This window comes from Sinocyclocheilus rhinocerous, unplaced genomic scaffold (genome assembly GCF_001515625.1).
Source record: "Sinocyclocheilus rhinocerous isolate Xijiao unplaced genomic scaffold, SAMN03320098_v1.1 scaffold677, whole genome shotgun sequence".
Classification (NCBI taxonomy): Eukaryota; Metazoa; Chordata; class Actinopteri; order Cypriniformes; family Cyprinidae; genus Sinocyclocheilus; species Sinocyclocheilus rhinocerous.
In genome coordinates, this window is record NW_015633185.1 from 569,758 (window position 1) to 592,403 (window position 22,646).

Below are 22,646 nucleotides of genomic sequence, written 5' to 3' on the forward strand. Positions count from 1 at the left end.
TACATCATTCTAAACTGTAAAGGGTCTACTTTTATTTGTGTGCACTCACAATATCAACAAAACCTTGTGCTTTTATAAAATAAAGAAAACAAGCGCATTCTGCCATCTCGGTCTTGAACAGGAGCGCTTCACAATGATGAACTGAAACAGCGAATTGCCTCACAGACATGATAAAAATATATATCTATAGAAAGCTTTAAAATACTACTTTAAAACGAAATAATTCAAATCGAAAATTTTAACACTTTCATTATGTGATCCCTAAAGATGCATTTCTCACTAAAGGCACATCCAATGAGGAGATGGCTAGTCATTTTTTTCATCACGATAATTGATGGATGTGTAAAATATAAAAATAAGCAAAAGCCTAAAACAGGGCCGAATATAATTTGCGTTTTATTTTATAATTATAATGGCATAGGCTATATGTAAAACTTTGTCCTATATTTGTATAGCTGCTTATATTTTCTGATTTTTATGTTGCTCTGTTCTGAATACCTTAAAATTTAAAGGATTTGCTGCAACGTAATTTTGTCTGATGTGAATTATTTATTTGCCTATTAGTATTTTTTTTTAATCCATGCCGCAAATGCTTTAAAAACAGCTTTAAAAATTGCTTTATTGCATTCCAGATGCTTTTAAAGAACTTTTCACTATAAATTGTATGGGTAGCTTGAATATAAAACATTGTCATGAATTCGTTGTATTCCCATTTGTAAAATAGCCTAATTAATTGTTGTAGGCTAACCCAATCTCATGATGCAGGTGCATATAAGCTCGATTTTCTGTTTTTATTTGGCATAATATTTATATGCAAAAATTGACTTTCTTGTGCAAAAGACTGATAAATTCATAATTAATGGTATGGCTGGTTCAGTCGACAGAAATATAAGACACATATAGCTACTATAGTATTCTTTTATGTATAAAATATCTTTATTGTCATGCTTGTAATGTCCATTTATAGTCTTTACACAGCAGCTTGGCTCCTTAAATGTTTAAAAACCAGCTAATTTCAAGACGCTGACGTCACGTCTGGTCGTCACGTGGGTCACCTGCAGTGTAAGACGCACAAAGCTCAAGACGTTCGGACAGACGTTTGGTTTGACTTTCGGTCGGTCGGTCGGTCATTCGAACGTTTGATTTTGGCACGGAGTGCGCGCCATACTCTTGCGTCTCTACTAACATTGCAGACCGCTGTCTGACTGTCATTAAACTCCACTGAGCATCACCTCAAGCATTCCTCATGCCTACAGCCAGGTAGGACTACACTGGATAGTCAGACACCTATTCAGCTATATATGGAATTTTATAAGTTTTATCATTTTGTTAGCCCATAATGTAAATAAAAACAAATTTTCCAACTCAAATAGCATGGCGTTTTAAGAGAATTTGGTGATGTTTTGGCTAATGGAAGCTCACAAGATGTGATGCTATATAGTTTTCTGGATAGTTTGCTTATTTACCGTGTTTCTGGGATGGCTGTTTTTTTTACTTTTAGTTGTACAGAGATTATTTAAGTCACTACAGAAATGATATTCATAAATTTCTTTATGCACTGAACAGCACCCCTTAAACATCTGTTTTAGAGCACCACAAGCTTCACAAACTCCCACACTGACACGTGTGCTTATTCACACGTTCCCCATAACCTGCACTAAACAATTGTCTTTCTTTGAATGTAGCAGTGCAAATTATCATTTAGACACATTTTGTTGCCTGCTAATTTGTCAATAGAAATCATGGCTCATTTCTTGTAGTATTTGGAAGTGCTCCCTTATTTGTTTACATTAATAATAAAGAATAATATGTTATGGAAAGACATGCAGGCTTTTATCATTACTCATTGCAAAGTAATTTTATCACATCTGTCAACACTCGATTAGAGGCAAAGTTTTAATCTTAGGGTCTCCACCACACGTTTCATCCAGGGTGAATGAACAGTCAGTCACTCAGCCACGTGCTTGAATGCTTGGTTTGTTAGATGTGGTGACTGTCTAATGCTTTCTTAAATGTTTTAGTGCCTAGTTTGAAACATTTATGACATGTTTTCTGCTTTAAAACTATTTGTGTCTGGCTAAACAAACACCGAGTATTTCTGCATCTGATAGACAAAATATCCAGCTTGTAGCTCATCATGGATTTCATTAAAAAGCAATGCTTGCATGCTTTTTCGATTGTGTAATGTGCTGTAGTTGTAATTGTTATGGGAAAATGCTGAACATAGTCTGTTTGGTCAAAGAAATGTCCCTGGTATTTTTAGAAGACACATCATGCAAGTGAATCAGAAAGGCCCTGTGCATATGATTCTAGTGTAACTCTGCTTACGTCTGTTGTCAGAACTACTCGGATGTTTTCCTAATGTCTTAACTGGACATGCATGTCTTTGTTTTTTGCAGTCAAAATGCCCTTTTCGGGATGGGAAACCCCCTGCTTGACATCTGTGCTGTGGTGGACAAAGACTTTCTAGACAAGTAAGTCACATGTCTCTTTAAAATCAATTGGATTTGAATCTAATTGATGACATGGCTAGGCACTGCTGTACGTTTGCTTTTGTATCAAGTGTGTCGTGACGTGTGAACTAAAACCTCTTTTTTTTTTTTTTTTACATGTCACTGAGGGGTTGATTTTTGGTCAGCCCATATTAGAATTGAAGAGACGCTGGAAGCCCAGTAGCTTTTGGGTTCATAATATTCTTTTTCTTTCTTCTTTGTAAAGAAATTAAACCTACTACGTTTAATAGGCCAGGTGTCCTTGTTCTTTAAGGAGGCGGCATGTGCCATGGGCACTCCGCGGGTGAGAGGAAATCTCCTGTTTGACATGTAGGCCTACTCACAGAGTGCCATTCTAGCACTAGTCATAAAACAATACCCTCTCCATTACATAACCGCAAACACACTGGCAGTGCCCGACTTGCCAATAGCATCCTTGCCTTACCGTGGCCGTGAGGCACACTTAGAGCAGTTTCACTAAACAGATGTGTTCAGTAGTTGGAAACCTGGTGTCCTTGTTCTTTAAGGAGGCGGCATGTGCCATGGACACTCCGCGGGTGAGAGGAAATCTCCTGTTTGACACGTAGGCCTACTCACAGAGTGCCATTCTAGCACTAGTCATAAAACAATACCCTCTCCATTACATAACCGCAAACACACTGGCAGTGCCCGACTTGCCAATAGCATCCTTGCCTTACCGTGGCCGTGAGGCACACTTAGAGCAGTTTCACTAAACAGATGTGTTCAGTAGTTGGAAACCTGATCTGACCTTTCTAAACCATTTAAAAATAAATGTGCAGGTCTAACTGTTTTGATCTGATTTTGTATACGATCACTTCATTTGTGAGTACTTCATTCGGAAATGTATGAGCTGATCAGATCAAATTGTAGAATGCACCAGGTAGGGCTGGGTGATATAGCTAAAAAATGTATCAACGATATAATGTTTCATATCGTTTCGGTATCGATAATTATTGAAATTTTTTATAACCTTTTTAAAACAAAGAGCAATACAATTTTTTTATTTAAAATTTAACCACTGTATTTTTAAATTAACCCAATTTATTGAGACAAACAACAAATATTTTTTGTTTTAACAGTCAAACACACAATAAAAATTAAACAAATATCTAATTTCTAATGTTTAATATGCAGATTAAATAGGTCTTAAAGAAACTTTTGTCTTGGCTCCCGAGGACGCAATGAGCAAAATAATGCAGCGCATTTAAATTGTCAACGCAAGGAAATAGGTCTATAAAAAAACGTGCATTACGTCTACATTAACTCATATAAATCAAATATAATTTCGTAAATTGCATAAACAATTATGAACAAAACAGCATCATGTATTTATGCATTGCTTAATCCAAAGAACCGAAGCGCCATTCACTCAGATTGCATTTAAAAACATATAATGAGATGCAGTGAAAAGGAATAAACCTCCACAAATTCAGTTTATTGGCTCCTAACTGTCAGCACTATTGCAAACAGGTTTGGTAATCCTAAATCTGCTGGACCTGTGGCAGACTTTGACTGTAATGATTTCCATTTGATTTATTCTAAGTGTAGAGCAGTTTGTTTAGTTGCATGATCTGTTGTTTGCAGGGCAGAGTCAAAGAATAGCTTACTAAGATGCATTAAGAGAGATCAGTGAGCTGCCTATTTAATGATTAGATATTGGCCCAGCACATGATTGACCACATACCAAATATAAAAAGACTTTCAAGATAATGGAAAATAGTTTTAGCTGCTTGAGCAATTTGTTTGGTTGATGGAGGGGGAGGGGGGAATATTGCTCCTTCAGGACACCTAAATCTCAGTCATATCACTTGATCACTTATTATGTTCTCTTAAAGACATTATTCACTGACAAATTCAGATTTGACTCCTTAGGTTAATTTGTTAAAATTTCATTTGATTGAGAGAGAATCACAACAAGATCCCCCACAGTTTACCTGCATGTACTGTACACTACCATTAAAAAGTTTGGGTAAGATTTTTGGTTTTTAAAAGAAATGCTCAAGACTGCTTTTATTTGATCAAAATTCAGTAAACACAGCTATATTGTGAAATATTATTACAATTCAAAATAATTATCTATTTTAATATATTTTGAAATGTTATTAATTCCTGTGATGGCAAAGCTGATTTTTTTTAGCAGCCATTACTCCAGTCTTCAGTGTCACATGATTCTTTAGAAATCCTTCTAATTTGCTAATTGGTGCTTAAACATTTCTTGTCTTCATCAAAGTTGAAAACAGTTGTACTTCTTTATATGCAATTGTAATGCATTTTTTCAGGATCCTTTGAATTTAAAGTTCAAAAGAACAGCATTTATTTGAAGTCTATATATAAATGTATTTACTGTCTTTGACAGTAAAAAAAAAAAGCTTGAATAGTAGTGTAAATAATACTCAAGTCATTCTGTTGTTTTTTGCCTTTGTCTCCAAATACTTTTTATTGTTGCTTCATAAGACCTCCAGTAGTTGCAATAAGTCAGTGTCTAGTTCCATAATCCTCTTCAGATGTACAAATTCACCTTATTAGATGAGCTGTTATGACCGTTTGTACCACAAACACAGACTACAGACAGTCATCAGATGGTTTCCATTTTTAAAAGCACACCAAGTTCATGTTCTGTTACGAATGACTCATAATTGCCCATGTTTTGTAAATATAGTTTTTGGATGGAATCAGACACAGAGTTCAGTTTCAAATGAAATAGGCGAATTATTGTACTCGCTTCCAAAGACGTTTTAAGTTGATGAAGTGATTATGGCTCAACGAAAGAAGCTTTATTTTGTTTTAAGGCTAAGACCTTCACCTACAGCCGTCTTACTGAAATGAGCTGTTGCATGTGCTTATCTTTATCTCGGGGCAAATGGATCTGTTCTGTGTAGATTGTTCCATGATAATATCTGTTTGAGAGAACATTTCAAAATGATTAGCTATTTGTGATGACAAAAATATGGTACAAATTTGTTTAACATGAATTACTTTAGACATAGGTCATATTTTGACCATAATATTTTATGCCACTAATGTTGTTTTAATGAATGGAGTTAAAATAAAAAATATTTTAACGAAGAAGAAATTATTATTATTATTATTACTTTAACTTTGACTTGTTCTTTATGAGTAGATGCTTTGTGTGTCTAACAGGTATGGACTCAAGCCAAATGACCAGATATTAGCAGAGGAGAAACACAAGGAAATGTAAGTGTATTTCACCAGTGCTATATTGTTTGTTTTAACACAGGCCCTTTTGGTATGTTCAGTGATATTGAAGGCTGATTATAGACATTCACCCCTTCATGTGAATAGAAAAAATCTGTTTCTTTTACATCATGTGATGTGGACTCTAGAGTTCATGAGAATAGCTCTCATTGTTGCATGTAGCATAATGTACTTCCCTACTGTAATACCTTATTTAGTAGCACTTAATAAGTAACACGTTCGTTAAATGATTTTATTCGCATGGCTGTATGCCAACAAAGAAATTTCACTCCATTTCATCTTTAGAGGATGTGAGATCTACTCAGGAGGGAAGTGCCTGTACTATGCATTACCAGTTTTGTTGCCATCTTGTGAATTGATGTTACTCCATGTTGATTAGCATCTGATCTAAACAATTGCATGATCCTCTTTAATGCAAAGATTAGAAGGATGTTTAGCGCATTAGTAGGAGACTGACAACTCTGAATTATGTTCAGACGTCTGGATTCATCTGATCCCACTTCTCTTGATCTAATCATGTGTGAAGCTGCTGTTTGATAAGTCTGAAATTGTACTCTTTGGTCTCAGCAGTGAATCCCATAATGATTAGACCCTCAGAGATCGAGACAGTGATTCATGTGATACTGAGAGTGTGGCACCAGTAATTTCAGCATCAGGGGAAACTTGCAGTAGCTTTAGGGTAACATGCGCTTTTGTCTGAGCATCTTGATGTCATAGTTGCATCATAAAAGGCTGATATGCACTAATCCAGCTTTAGCACAATCCAGCTCAGATCTGCACTCGATTCTGCTGTCATTTCTGAGTGGCTAGAGCAAGTTTAGAGTGCTTTTAGTCAACATACAATATGTCCTGCTTTTGGTAATGGGCTTAGGAGTCAACTGAAAGCCTGAGGAAGTAGAACAGGGATGTATTGTTTACTGCATGTAATTGCCTGTAATTTGGGATATATTTATCTTGTTTTTCTTCAGTTTAGTTAGTTTTGAGAACTTAAAAACTCATTTTTACCCAGTATATATTCCTCCTTATTCATCTTGGTTTGGAAATTGTTGGTGTCCAGTTATATTTGGTCAGAAGGTACCAAGTGGATTCTGGAATGGACAAAGTTTGAGAAGTGGGCTTATTGCTGTTGCAAAAGTGGATATTACACACTGTAAAAAACAAAATCTGTGACATTTATTGGAAAATACTGGCAGCTGTGGTTGCCAGAACTCTACCGGAAAAAAATATGGTGGCAACATATTTGGTTTTGCAGATTGAACTTAAAATTACAGTAAAAAAGCGTGTTTCATTAATTGATATAATGCTAGTATACCAACCTATTGAAGTACTAATATCTGTTTTGTGCCATAGTTGTACACTGACAACCACCAAAAACATCTGTTTTGTGCCATAGTTATACACTGACAACCACCAAAAACATCTGTTTTGTGCCATAGTTATACACTGACAACCACCAAAAACATCTGTTTTGTGCCATAGTTATACACTGACAACCACCAAAAACATCTGTTTTGTGCCATAGTTATACACTGACAACCACCAAAAACATCTGTTTTGTGCCATAGTTATACACTGACAACCACCAAAAACATCTGTTTTGTGCCATAGTTATACACTGACAACCACCAAAAACATCTGTTTTGTGCCATAGTTATACACTGACAACCACCAAAAACATCTGTTTTGTGCCATAGTTATACACTGACAACCACCAAAAACATCTGTTTTGTGCCATAGTTATACACTGACAACCACCAAAAACATCTGTTTTGTGCCATAGTTATGTGGTGATGAGAAAGTCACATGATGAAAGCTCATCACAAAAAGCTTTTCCACAATCTGAGGAGGGAAATACTTATAGAGAAGGTGCACACAATGTCATTCACACAAATACTGAACACCATCATGGTAACACACATGATACTGAAATAATGCAATAAACATTAATTTAACAACAGTAGATGTAAGATAAAACCCTAATGTTCACAACTGAGAAGAAATAAAAACTAAGAAGAAACAGTTAGGCCTATTTCAACGAAAAACGTCAAATGTGAAGTGTTATGCAGGAAATTGTGAATTTATGGTTTTTCTCTAATTTATACAAAAAAAGTAATTTTGACAGTATTTTACTGTAAATTTACATGTGAGGTTAGATCTGTTATAGTTACTTACCATATATAGTACGGAAATGTACTGTTAACCAATTAACAGGTTTTTGCTTTAGCATTTTTACAATCTTTTACTATTATTATACTACGATCATTTTTTGCAGTGCATTCATTGGATTGTACTATTGTTTAACAACATACTAATTGTTTATATGTATGTATATATATTTCTTTAAAAAAAACTTTCAGTAGTCAAAAACTCCATAAAACAGTTTTGACAGTTGTGAGATGGCAAAAATTAAGTGATCTAGTACCTTTATACAGTGCGAGCCATTGTAAAAACTTGTTTTCATCCAGATTAAATATTCCATCTATACTGTTTTTCATTGGTAAAAAAAAAGTATTATCATAAGCTAACAATGAATGGGATTTTAATGGCATTTATTGCTCGTATTCATCCATGATACATTAATTACTAATTAGTATTAACCAAGATTAATAAATGCTGTAAAAATTTTCATTTTTAATTCAACTGTTAACATATAGAAACTTTAAAATGTCAGCAGAAAGTCATATAAGAACAAATTGAGGGTTAATGATGATAGCATTTATTTATTTGGGAAAACAACAAAGAAGGATTACAGTCAAAAAAGTGCCATTTACTCTTTATCAACTATGTGTGATAACACGGTTTTATGTACTGTAAATGTTAAATATGAATATGGAACACAACGATGACTTGAATATTTTTGTTAATTTTTAAGTTTCTGTTTTCCACAACACTACGGTCATAGGAAATGTTTGGCTATCCAGATCAGACTGTGTTTGTATGTAACAAGCTCTTCTCAGAAATTCTTTCCAAAGGTTGTAGGGTTGTTTTTGTTTGGATTCATAGATTATAGTGTGTATAAGTCGAGACTGAGCAGAAAGACATGGATCAGACAGAGACCTTTTGCCCTGTATTGGTTTACTCAGCTGCGCTGTGCTCTTCCTCTCTCTGTGTGCGGACCTCAACAATGCATCACTTCAGCTTGCACAATGTAAAACATATGATCATGAGGTGGCCCTTTCATCACGCTTCAAACAATATAGCTTATTGTCTGTAAATCATTGGGTTGTTCCTTCTTGGTTTATGCACACGGATGCCTGTGTGACATTAACACTCATTCAGTTTGCTAATGATTATGTCCTGTGGGCCAGTAACCTCAAACCATGCTAAATGTTTGATTCGGCCACGAAGTGTTGCTTTGCAGTGTTTGGATGCTTAATCTAGGTTGCTTGTGATGATTCCGGTGGGAACCAAAGCTCTTGTCATCGACTATTATGTTTGAAACTGTGGGCCTCTCTTCAGTGGCCTTGTATGAAGAGAAATGAATGTGGCTTACCACTGAGAAAAAGCAAGGACCACCCTACATCCCACTGTGTTTAAAGAATTCAGATGCTTAAAGTGGTCCAAGCTGACTCCACAAAGGAAAAAAAAAAAAGGCCTGTAATCTGCCTAAAGCGGTGCGGAGAGGTGTATGTCAACCTCAAAACCTTTAAGCATTTGATCCAAAGCACCCTTGTGGCAGCTCTGAATGTCACTTCTTTCAATGACTTTCACAGTCGACTCGTTGTGCAGTGCTTTTTTTTTTTTTACCACTCTCTTCATGTTCCTTTTTTTAGTTTGATTTGTGTGTCGATGTGCGTTTAATTTATTTATGAATGCGTCAGGTTGAAAGGGTCTGATTTGGTGAGTCTGCATTATTATGAATGCACTTCCACTCTGTTCTCTTTCATTGTCCTTATCAGAGATTTTGGCCTGACACAAAGGCAACAGGTGGAGGGCCAGACATGCTCTTCATTATTCACAACACTTCATAAACCTGCTATATATGATTTAGCTGTGCATTTAAAGCACATTCAACCTGGTCTCATGCCCTCTGTCTGGTTGTTTTTCTCTGACCCACGCTAAAACCAATAGTGTAATCTTTGTTTATTGTAGAACTGTTGGAATTTGTAGTTGTAGTTAGGAAAGTGCAATATATCATATTACCTTATCATTTTTAGGCTGATATTTGGTATCTTTTTTATTTTATTGGTATTGGTCAATATTGGATATTTTGCATGATCATTTCCTTTTTTACGTTTACACTACCTTTGCTGTCATATAGCACTCACTTAAAGTTAATCTTTAAAAAAAAAAACTAAACTAGTAATTTGACACTGTTAAATGAAAATTTAATTAAATTGAGATTTTGCAAATCTCAAAATTAATATCCATATTTTATTCAGCACATGCTGTAATGCCTAAAGGCATTTGTAGCATTTACATTTTTTTTTATTTAGACAAAATAGTGTTGAATATGACCCTTTTTATTTGAAGTAAAATAAAATAAAAGTAAATTTTTTTTTGGACAAAATTAGAATACTGTGTAATTCAAATATTGTACATCACTAATTGTAAAAGTTGTCAAATTTCTGCTTTTGTTTCTACTGTTTCGTCAGCATTTTATTTCATGAATGCAGTCACAGCTGAAGGGCCTGCAAGTGTGTAGTGCCAAACATCTGTCTTTAGCCATGACTATATTCATAATATTGTCCAACCTCTCAGAGCTTACTGCTTAAATATAGATTTTTGCATTGCATAATACTGTTCATTTACATTCTTGGTCATTTGGACTGAAGAGTGCTTGAGTTTTATGTCACAGACAGATGCCCTGGCATTTTGCTGTAGTCTGTCTGGGAGTACGTTGGCATTCATTGCTCCCTGTGTGATTTACAAGGCCCTGAGGCAGCTGAGTGCAGTCACCAATCACTGTACTCTATGCAGTGGTTTATTTTCTGTTGCCAGAGTGTATATTTACTAAACGTTCCAATCTGTCTGGTTTTGTTTAATCTGTTCATAGAGCATTGTATCAGTTGGGGAAGGGAAGATCCTGTTTTATAAGCCACAGTGCATTTAGGTGAAGGGAAAATAATGGTTATACTGGTCTCCACGAAAAATGACTTTAGACTTAGAAAAGTAAAGAGAGTTCTGAGAAAAGCTTTTGTTTTAAGATGCCACTTGATTTATTTAATGCAATGAAATGATTTTTTTTGTTGTCATTCTTAAAAAAAAAAAAAAAAAAAAAAAAAAGCAATTTTTGAACATCCTTCAAAGAAATGCTTGTTAGAACCAAATTGTGTAGTAACAGCATCTACTAGCAGAGGCTTAACTGCCATGCTAACCAGAAAAAAAAGACCCTGCATCCCAATGTTCATACTATCCATCCTAAATAGTAAGTGAGATTAGAATAAGTGTGTCCCAAAGCGTAGCATGTTGAAAATAGTTTGCCAAAAGTCCCCGGATGGTCTACTATTTCAGGTAGATTTTTGAAGTGTGGATCTGTGCACACTCTAATGGCTAATATTGCCCACAATCCATTGCGCTTTGGCCAAGGATTCAGTTCAGAACTACAAACACAAATAAAACGTTAAAAAAAATACAAACATGGAGGATGTGCACGACCAACGGTTGAGAGGTTTAGATAAAGGGGTTTGAGTTACTAATAATCAACATTTGACCTGGTAAAAATATTTATTTAATGTTATCTGTTATATTTCATCTGCAATAACAATGTGAACTTTCAGAAACATTTGTTTGGCCATTAACTTTTAAATGCATCATTATGCGAAAAATATGAGCAGAGTTCTCCGCATGAAGGTCTGCGGCTCGCAGATCAATATGCTGCTACTTTTCTCTCCAATATGGTAGGAAGTTAAATGAAACGAAATGTGGAGGATGTTAACAGTGACAAGATGATTGACAGGCCAGTTTACAGTGACAGGGTGCGTGTAACTATGCGACAGAGCGGTCTGTTAAAGACGCAACTGTATGATGTGATAGTTTGTCCCAAAGCTACTCTTCTACTACACACTCAAAAGTGTGTACTTTTTCTTCACCAAAAGAGTACATACTTTAAGGGCGTAGTATAAGCAGGCACATTGGGATGCAGCACTTGACCCCTGCAGAAAGCCAGATGATGATTAAACTCACAACACTGCCATCTTGTGACAAACAATTTATGTATTTTAATTTGTGTAGTCCCTATTTTTTTTTTTTTTAAGTCCTACATTTCTGGAAACGAAATACTCTGCTGTTTTAATGTTGTTCATTAATACTGGAAATTAAATTTTGCATGGTTTTCTTTACATTTTTACAAGTGAAGTGACGTGAAGGCCAAGTATGGTAACCCATGCTCGGAATTCTTCCTCTGCATTTAACCCATCCAAGTTAGCGCACACACGATATGAGCAGTGACTAGTGAACACACACCATGGGCACACACTCATTTTTAAATTTTACGTTTATTTTTAAAATTTATTTATTTATTTTATTTTATGCTCGTCAAGTCCCAAATATCTAGAAAAATTACTATCTATAGCTCTGCAGTTCTTGTTCTTATGTCATTGTAACAGAAGTCATTTGTGTTTTAAGAGGTGGCATGTGTGCCAGTGTATTAAAGTAGTGAACAGCTGCCTCTGGTCTAGTAACAGGCATGTTTGGAAAGGGATCAGCTAATGTGAACAGACACCAGGTGAAGTACCACTGGCAGCCAGCAGGTGGAGGCATACGCTCAGGCATTTTAACAGTTTTACACAGCACCATGCCACAGGGTGGCTTTTGCAGGGAACAGGAAATCTTATCCGATTTCAGATTAGTTTTGTTCAGCTAGGGACGGACAATTGAGTTGCTTCCCAGGCTGAAAGGCAAAGCTTGACTGAAGTTATTTGTTTTGAAATTCTTGAATTGAGTCATTTGTATATACTGAAACCGTTATTGAGAACACATCACATTGAGTTCATGAATACCAAGACAATCGCAGAACATACCAGCTCTGATCTGCGTCCTTTTGTTCTGTAGTTTGTCCTAACGCCGCGCAGCCCGCGAGCAATCTGCCTCCCCCCGGAGAGAGCTGAGTCGGACTGTTTCCTGTGTCTCAGATGGGGCTGGTTTTGATGAGTGTGCTATTCTTTATTTGAGAGCAGGCAGGAAAAAGAGCTGTTGCACACCAAAAGCTAAATTGCAGGTGCGTGAAAGATCGGGAAAAATAGTATATTTGAGGGGGACAAACAGTTTGCAAATTGTGCACGCTTGCAGTATGAACATTTACTCAGCAGTGTTTGGGGCAAAACGCTTTGTCAACATTAAAGAAAGGGAAAAAATAGATTGTCAGGGATGCTTAGCTCTTAAAGTTGGAGGAGACTGCTACAATTAATCATCGGCGCTGCATTCCTGCCACTTCTGTCGAGAGCTATACGCTCAGAAAACATATTGTTCACTTAAATGAGCCACAAACTTGTACTGTATGTTCCTGTTAGGTTATCCCTGTGTGAGCCGTCCTTACTCTGCCTTCCCATTGGCAGACACGCACCAGTGCTCGGTCTTCATCATCGTTCAAGCCCTGCTGGACATTATGACTGCTTAGATTTATGTGCTGTGAATTACGGCGGCAGTAAGCTGACTGCCAGGAAAACTCCAGACTGTACACTGCGGCCCAGTGCAACATTGGCTTTTATGGCCACTATGGGATTTTCTATTGGTCTTTGCCCTCTCAGGTGGGAACATAGATCTTTTTCTGCCGAGATGCATTAGGTAGGTTGTAACCAAGTGTTACAGGGAGTCAGGTATAGTCGTTTTTTTAAAGTCTGTTTGTTCTCCAGTCAAAGCTGGACAATCTCTAATTGCTAAGCTGCGGGCCGCCGTGGAGCCCAGCCAGGCCGTCTGTTTTCCTGCTGCACTAAATGCTGGCCTGATGGTGGTGGGCTGGTCCCTCTCCACGCTCTCCTTACAAGCATGCATGTCTGCTATGTTTACGACAGCATTCGGATGCCTTTCCCTCTTCACTCCTGGTGTAGTGTTTGGTTCTATACGCTGAGCTGTCGGGTTTCAAATTGCCACAAACCCCAGCTTTGACTTTAATCATCTCGAATCACTCTATAAAACTGACCTCAGACCTGCTGCTCTATGCTTACTGTCTCCCTAGCACCTCATTACCAACAGAGCCGAATGATTATGTGCACTCTATTGCCCCCTAGTCCTGGCTGCAGTTTAGCTGAAATGCACTGTGGGGGTTCTCCTGCAGGTGGAGCTGTAAGTCACTGCGCTCTTGAGCGTCAGCCAGCTATCATCATGGAAAATATGCTGGGTGTGTAATGAAGTATTATTGTGCTGGGTGTGTTGTAGAGGAATACGTTTTTCCTAATGTGGTATTGTTGAATGATTCTCAAGATTTGAATAGCTGTGATAAATGTCATCTCATGCAGGATTTGTTCAGTTTCAGCAAAACAATTCTAGATGAATACTTACATAACTATCTAAACATATCTATCTATATACATATATTTAGGTGTGTGTGTGTATATATATATATATAATTATACACACATTTATATATTAATGTAATATTTCATGAAGACAGTATTATATAGATGTTTTGAAATATATGTAATATGTATGAAATGTTTTATAACGTTTAAATTATTATTATTGTCAGACAAATAGTTTGACCAGATTTAAATGCTCTAATGTATATGTACTGTTATAAAATGTGTTATTTAGTATTTGTTATTATTATCATAGTTAATAGTGCACATATTAATAATCTCTTATGTAATGTTATAAATACAATTGTAATATTTAATAATAATAATAGTAATATCAAATGGTTTAAAATAAAATAGTTCAGATAAAAAATGTAATGTAATGTTATATAAAATGCTTTTTATTATTATAAATGAATCGTTTGTTCAGATTAAACTTGCCATTTTACTCACCCTTGTATCCTGTTGTTCTCTTATGATTTATTTGAGTGATAGACATTATATAGTATAATGCCAAAGCTGCACTTTTTAACATAAAATATAGTGGTTGATGCTATTGAATGTAGTTTTTTTTTTTTCTTACACAAAACTATCAGCAGACTCAAAATATTGCATACAATTATTTGAATTATTTTGATGCTTTTCAAGTGCATTTTCTTTTTGTCCTTTGTTTTTGTTATTGTGTGGAAGAGAGCAGCTTGGACATTCTTCAAAGCAACTTCTTTTGTGATCCACGGACAAAAGTAAGTCATATAGGTTTGGAATGACATAAGGGTGAATGAATTACCAAATTTTATGGTTACTGTCTTATTTATTATCATGTTTTTAGGGAGCAGATCAGTCACAGCATTTGCACTACAGAAATGGCATGTTAGAAAAAAAATTCAGCCCATGTATTTTGCTAAAGGAAACCAGCAGTTTCAGCATTCGTTTTTAGCAGTTACAATTATTGTAGCCTAACTTGTAACCTAATTTAAACAGTTGGGCCATGTGTATAATTACCCTCATTTATCTCTGACTGATTCACAGCCAAAAGTTCCTTAAATGAGCATACTTTTACAGAAAACAAGATCCTACAGCCATTTTGTGGGAGTAAATTGGACTGGAAAATTCTTCAATGCCTTTTTTCTTTATTACTGATGAAACGCTGCAGTCGTGCACTCGTAGATGGTTCACATTAGGCCGTGTGATGTTCTCTGCATGGATATGAATTATTGACATGGAACATCATAGCTGAATGGATCATCCCATGTGTCTCCCTTAGGAGATCAGCTAAAAGTCTTTTTTACTACAGACTGCCACCACAGACACATTGCTTCAGACTAGACGAAGGATCCAAGTCACGATGGTGTGAGGGGTCCTGCCCTCTGACCTGAAGATGATCTGACATCACTATAGCTTTACCTCAGGGCGATCTGGTAATGCGAGTCCGAGGGCTCAATGATGTCTGTCTGATAGGGCGACAATGATGTCATGTTTCCTCCGAGCTTCGTCTGCACCTGCGCTGCTCATCAAAAACAGATTATTTCCGATTTGTACGTCTTGTCGTTAATATTTGTAAAGTTAATGAGCAGATTCAGACTGATAGATTGCCAAGGAAATGGAACACAAGGACCACGTCTGTGACATCACGGGGTAATTAGGCCCACGAGTGTGTGCGAATCCGCAACTGCGCTGATTTGCATTTTAATATGTTGTTAGCATAGGTGAAGGTTTATCTCCTCTTGATTAGATTCCAGTGATGTAATTACAAAGCAGAGTTTTACTTCTCAGAAAGGGCACCGCGCATAAACATCAATATGATTACCAGTAATTGTTTCAAAACAAATAAGCGGTTGGGTAATCAGTCATCGGGCCGCCTCGGAATTGTTTTGGAAGACTGCCTCCGCTGCAGCACATCGCATTCGGCTCATTTTAACATCTCCGTTTAAATTGGCTTTCCACTTGTCAGAGTAAAGAATATTTTAAAGAACCAGTTTTTCACTCCGATCCGTCCCCTCCCCACTTTTTTTTTTTCCATGAAGTCCTCCGTGTCCTTGTAAACTACCAGAATAATTAAACAAACCATGTTGCTTAGCTTGGTGTTGCTGATTAGCAGCCTCACCCAAGAGAGGAAGAAAAGAGGGAAATTATATCCATTGATCACGCTGCTAATTCCTGAAGGTCTGGAAGAATTGCCGCACCAGATGACTCTGTTGAAATGAGGATTGACGGCTGCTTTTACATTCGGTGTCGTCCTGCATTGTTTGTGTCATCCCAGTTAGTCTGTTAGCTATTTGTCTAAATCTAGCCTTCAGTGCCAATCAAATGGAAAACTCTCCTCTTGAGAGATTTCGACAGAGAATTCTTGTGGAGAAAACACTTGTCTTTCAGATCTTCCTGTAGTTTTGTTGAGTTTTTGAAGTACTGATTCCTGTTGGCAAATGAGTCTTGTACGTTTTAGATGTTACTATCATTGGTAAACTCAATCAGTTTTACTTAGTTTGATTACATGTGGGTTTTGTGTGTGAGGAAAAAGTGTGTGTATACTTGGTGGATGTCAACTATGTACAACTATATGTATACTTAATCTTGTATTTACCTTATAAATAAATAAATAAATTGGTATATGTTTTTATAGCACTTTTCATACATAAAATGCAGCTCAGACACAAGGTTAAAAAATAAAATAAAATAAACACATTGACAATGCAGTTTCACTCAATATACTCAAAAGCAACTTAAAAATATATAATATTTTAAAAATAAGTAAATATTTCAAAAACATAATAAAAAATATATAATTCAAATGTATTAAAGAATTATAATAATTTTAATTAATCTGAATTCTTATTTATAATATTCGTAACTTTTTTTATATAACAATTTTAAAGCGTAAATATTCTTTGTTGTCTTTCAGGTTATATGACATGATAAAATCTGCATGTGTTTTTATGGTAAAAATTATATAATTATTTTTTAAAAAGGTAAATGCTGCTTGTTTTAAATGAGGTACAACACATCATACCACAGGACAACTTTCCAAAAGTAATTCATGTCAACTACCTATTAGTTGCTGTTGGATTTGTATTTAAATGAACTTGAATTGCAGCTTGCACAGCCTTTTTTTTTTTTATTGCAGACTGCAATTTATCAGCCGTACACATCAAAAGCTCTTTACCCAGGACGTCCTGACATTGATTCAGTAGCATCCCATGGGAGAACTTTGTGTCAGATATAAAATACTAACTTGTTTCAGAGCACGTTTTATGGCGGTTAATGACGTCCTCTGGTTTCAACGGCTCAGGATGCCCCGTGACAGCTGTTTAGGGTGGAGAATGATATGTGTGTGCTCTCTGCTAAATGATTAAATGGTTAAAAGGCTCTTGATTGTAGCCGAGCCACGTGATCCCCTGGGCCCCTGCGAGGGGGGAAAGGTCCCGAGGCAGCTGCTACTTTTGAGCAGGACTCCTTAAGCCCTCTGAGAGCAGGGCCCCTCGCCGTCTGTGCTCCAAGGTGCTGAAAAACAGTTATTCAAGCCCAAATCCTGTGAGCCCCTGTGTGTCTGTGCCTGTGTGAGTGTGTGTGCGTGCGTTCGATTCCAGTCCGTTGGAGTCCCCTCGTGTGAAATAAACACCCAGACTGCTCAGATTCCCCAGTGTGGATGACTAGGAGCAGGTGTCCCACCAAGCTTTATTAAGTCCTCCCCATCTCTCTCCATTAACGTGGGGAAGAGGGCCTCACAGGAGGCCGTAGACACTCTGGCTGTCTGCGATTCAGATGTAAAGGGCCATGTAGGCATGCACGTCAACCGCTGCATTCCTGGCTTAACCACACTGTTTCATGCTTTATGTAGCCTTATTTGAAAGGAGGGTTCTTATCGCCCTCAGCCCACAGGAATCTCCCCTCCTCTTTCACCTCAACTTGAGACCCATCTTCATTCTACATCAATCATGCATGTTTGGTTTTCTAGAGCTATTGGTGACTTCACCTCATGATTATCAAAAATTATATGATAAATAAATAATGAAAACATGATAAAAAGTTTCAAAGAGAGTTTTAATGGGACCTTCACAAAAAGAAAGACGTTAAAATCTGTAATACAAATCATCCCCTGGGACATAAATGTGCTTGGTAGTTGTAGAAACACCCATATATATTGTACAACACAAGGCTTTCTACACCTTTCAAAGCAGTTACAGCTTTTTCCTAACATATGACTACGTGATAAAGCAGATCCCCTCCCCTACTAGGTATGTGTAAAGAAAACCCTCAGAGAACTATGTGTAAAAGGCAGCGGAAATTTCCAAGCGTGTTATGATTAACATCGAGAGAGGGCAAGATGGAGGTCCCCCCTCCTGTGGAAAAGTGTGCCGTGCAGGTTAGTGTTTAAACTAGCATGCAGGCCAAGAACAGAGAATACTGATGGAGACATTAGTCAGGCTGCAATTGGGGGTTTATTTTTAGAGGGTGGCATTTAAAGCCAGGACACTTGGTTCTGCCTGCCTGTTAATGACTCATCTGGGGCGAGAGAGAGAAGGGCCACTGCCCAGCCGCCGGCGAACTACACTCTGTTTTGGATTGTCACGCACCAGCCCGCGGTGCTTGAGCTTCAATTTATAGATTTCAAATTGTTCTGTGCAGTCTAAAGGCAAATTCCTCCTGGTTTCAAGCGTTATCGCTTAAGTCATAGCAGCATTAGCTGCATGACCTTTTTTTTTTTTAGCCATTAAATGCATTAAATGTAACTTGTTTTTTTTTTTCGTCTCTGAAATATATATTTTCTGTGTTAAATCAAAACCTTGAATCTGTTTTGTGACAGGCCTGTATAATTCACTTGTTTATTGAGAGGCTAACGATGACGTGCAACCATTGACCACCTTGTTTCTATTTAAACGTGTGGCCCTGGCGAATGAATGGCTGCTTTGTGGCTTCGGTCAGTGAGATGCTTGTAAATTGTACATTTCCTCTCTGTTCCTGTGTTTATGTGGAATTTACATGACAGCTACATTAATAATGTCCCACGCTCTTGCCACCTGGTATGTGCATTTCCAAATAAATGAACCCATCTATTTCACTTCATAATTCAGACATGCAGTCAAAAGTTTATCTGGACTTTTTCACGACCACCCAACAGCAGGTTAAATTTGTTCCCTGCCATTAATCCTGACTGTGTCTGTCTGTGTGTGTGTTTTTTCTATATATGTATAGGTGTCTGTATATGTGTATAGGTGAGGACATGTGTTGGCTCACTCCCGATTCGGCCTCTGCAGAATTTGTTCGACAGAGCCCAAACGCTTGCCATGATTTCAAATGGGAAAATAAGACCGCTCTTTCTGAGGTCACAGTTGTATGTCAATAGCTTTAACAGATGATAAATAAATCTTTAATAGAAAGCTCAGTGCTAGTATAGACATGCACCAATGTGCATCCCAGTCCAGACGGTCTCTCCTGAGCACCGTTGGATGAATACAGCACATCTGACATTCACTGTATGTAGTTTACCCTAAAATAACTTTTTTTTTTTTTCTTCTGTGAAACATTATAGGAAATATTTTAAATAATGTGTTGGTTGCTTTTTTCCATGCAATTGCACTGAATGGACAATGGCATTTTATGCACTATATTAGTCTATGTAAGTCTTCTGAATGCATTTGATAGCTGTGCATGAGGAACAGACTGAAATTGAACACTCTCTTTGGGAGAGTTCAGCGAGAGAGGTAGTGATGCCCGTGAATGAATCTTCTTTTATTTTTTTTTCATCCAAGTCTGATCTTTTCAGTGAATCAGATTATTTGGTTCACAAAATTAATCTCATGGAATCATTAATGAATCAAACTCATCAGATTCTCAATTCAAGAATCACTCTGAGCTGATGATTTACAGCTCACTGAAGGGGATTATAAGTGAGCAGTTTTGATTTAATTCTATATGTTGGTCAAAAAGTTATTGTTGTGACTTCAGAAGACTTGTATACCATTCAAAAGTTTGGGGTCAGGAAGATATTTGTAATAAAGTATTTTATGCTCACCAAGGCTGCATTTATTTGATCAAAAATACAGTGAAGTTATATTTTAAAAATACTTTATTACATTTTAAAATTACAGTTTAGCTTCTTGCCCCAGGTAGGGGGCCGTCTTGGCCCAGGAGTGGGGAAATATTGCCTCTTTGAATAATTTTACATTTTTGATATAACAACAATATTAGCAAACACTTATTATTTATTTATTATCCCTAATAACAGACTGGAAGATGCATTATCATCATTCTGCACATGCAAACACATTGTAAAATACACATTGTATTTACTTAGCCTGTCTTAAAGTGCATTTGGGTCCTATTCAAAGCATGAAAACGCCGGTCTCCATTCATTTTAACTGCATGGAAATTTCCTTTATTTTTTTATTTATTTTAAGTAATGTGTTTTGAACAATATGAAGGTGAATAAATAATGGCAGAATTGGCAGATCCCATTTGCTGTCAGCGTACTTTCTCATTTGATAAAAATTAGATGTTACTTTCCACTAAAAGTGTTACTACACTAGCTATTGCAGAGTTTCTCACCACATCTTAACGTTTTGGAATCAACTTGAACATGCACTTCACTTTATTATTCAGTGGGGTGATTACTCACAAAACAAACTGTTCCTGTGTGTTTCTGTTCTTTTATGATCTCCCTCTCTTGTACCCTTGAGTGTTTTCCATCCAATCCTCATGGAGCTTTGGACTTACATAAACCCATGTTTACTGACAAAAAGGCTTTTATTTATTTGTCAGTTGGCCTCTCTAGTGTACAACACATCCTGAGCCGGGGACCCATTGGCATCTATGAGGAATTGTGGATTCAGTGCAATCATTGCTCGGCTCCGTTGACCAGCATTCTCCCAAACCACTACTGAATGGTTCATCATAAGGCATTCTGAAGGATCTCCATGAATCTTTGAGGAGCGGGCAGCTGTGAGCTCAGACATAGACACGCACACCGCACGGCTTGTTTTATTTACAGCCCTTCCACTGTCTTATCTTTCAAACTTCTCTTCTATATCTCTCGCTTATCTGGATGCGGCCCTGACAGGTTGTTTTATATCGGCCTGCTAATTAGTTTTTAAGTGCTCGTTATTATTGCTAGTTCTGTATGTTTAGCGTGTGTGGTGTCGGCTGTCATAAAGGCAGTGGTTCTGTGAGAAGCTGTCAGTTCTGTTTAGAATATGGCCTGCATTAGTAAAGCGCTGTATTCTTCCTTCATTAGAGGTCTTCTCTGCAAACAATGCCATTGGCAGAGCAGAGCATCTCACTTCAGCATTTAGAGCGAGCGGTCTCATTGTTCTTGTTTAATTGTATCCAGTTCTTTTGACAAAAACAATGTTATTGGGGTGGAGACGGATATTCTGGATCTAATTAACTGTGATTGTTGCGCTTCAAAGCTCCATCTGAAAGAATTCTGAAGACTTGACCTGGTTTTGTTTAGCATCATAGCATTGCGCTCTCTCTTCCCGCCTCCATCCCTGTGCTTTTCTCCTTATTTTTGTTTCTTTTTTGCACCTATATTTTGGTTAAGCTTCCTATGACCAAAAAAACAAAAATGAAGACTAAGTCCCTAAATAGTGGGTTTTTCTAAATCTCTGTCTGAAGAATCAGTTGTATCACCATCTTGGATAGACACTCAGCTCTCATCTTGCTTTAATATGTCTAACCACAAGCATATGCAAGACATGTTGACTCTGGTTTTATCAATCTGACGTTTAAGCGCATTCTTTTCAGCTCTTGTAACATTTGTGTTGAGGCATTTCAACGAGTGCGGTCTGATGTTCCTCACTGTGCCCCCTCTCTTCATAAGTGAACATTTGGTGCTCGATGGGAAAAAAAATAAATAAAAAGGAAAAATGTGGTCCTCGTGCTTCACTTAAATTAAATGGTTTGCTGCCGAGCCATGCTTAAGATCCATCATTGATCCTGCGGGTTATATTTGCTAGGGATAGCTACATACTATATGGATGATTTTTTTTTATAAAGTTACCCCACACACACACACACACACACACACACACACGTGTTTATATACAAGTAATTTCAACTTATATTAATATTCAGTTTCATATTATGTATTTATTATGAAACTGAACTTATAAAAAAGTTGAAATTGCTCAACTTATTTTGATGAGTTAAAATAATGTAAACACATAAGTTGACATGACTTACTGATCATATTTTTTATATATATATATATAATGCAAAATTAGCGCGTTAAAACTAAAAAAATTAATCGTATGTATTAGCGCATTAAAAATATTAAAACCGATTAACGCAGGGGTGGAGTTTGGATTGGCCCCCCCCACTCACAACTGCTGCTTTTGTCTCTTTTTTTTTTTCTCTTTACATGAATTTATCATATTTACATGTGTCCTTCAGCAACTACGAAATCTACAGAAGTTGAATAAAGTTATCAAACACTAAATTCTAAATGAAATATAGACAAATCCTTAAA

At 36.8% G+C, this 22,646-nt stretch overlaps 1 protein-coding gene across 2 annotated transcripts in view; it reads left to right on the forward strand.

The window, feature by feature from the left end:
- Positions 1-22,646, forward strand: part of adka (adenosine kinase a) — a 163,611-nt gene that overhangs the window by 6,611 nt on the left and 134,354 nt on the right. The window contains exons 1-3 of one of the 2 annotated variants that reach the window (XM_016556755.1): positions 1,193-1,260; positions 2,400-2,474; positions 5,655-5,708. In XM_016556755.1, the coding sequence (XP_016412241.1) occupies positions 1,247-1,260; positions 2,400-2,474; positions 5,655-5,708 (143 nt within the window). In that variant the 5' untranslated portion in view covers positions 1,193-1,246. Of the gene's footprint in view, positions 1-1,192; positions 1,261-2,399; positions 2,475-5,654; positions 5,709-22,646 lie in introns of those variants that run through there. The other variant, XM_016556754.1, reaches the window with a different exon arrangement.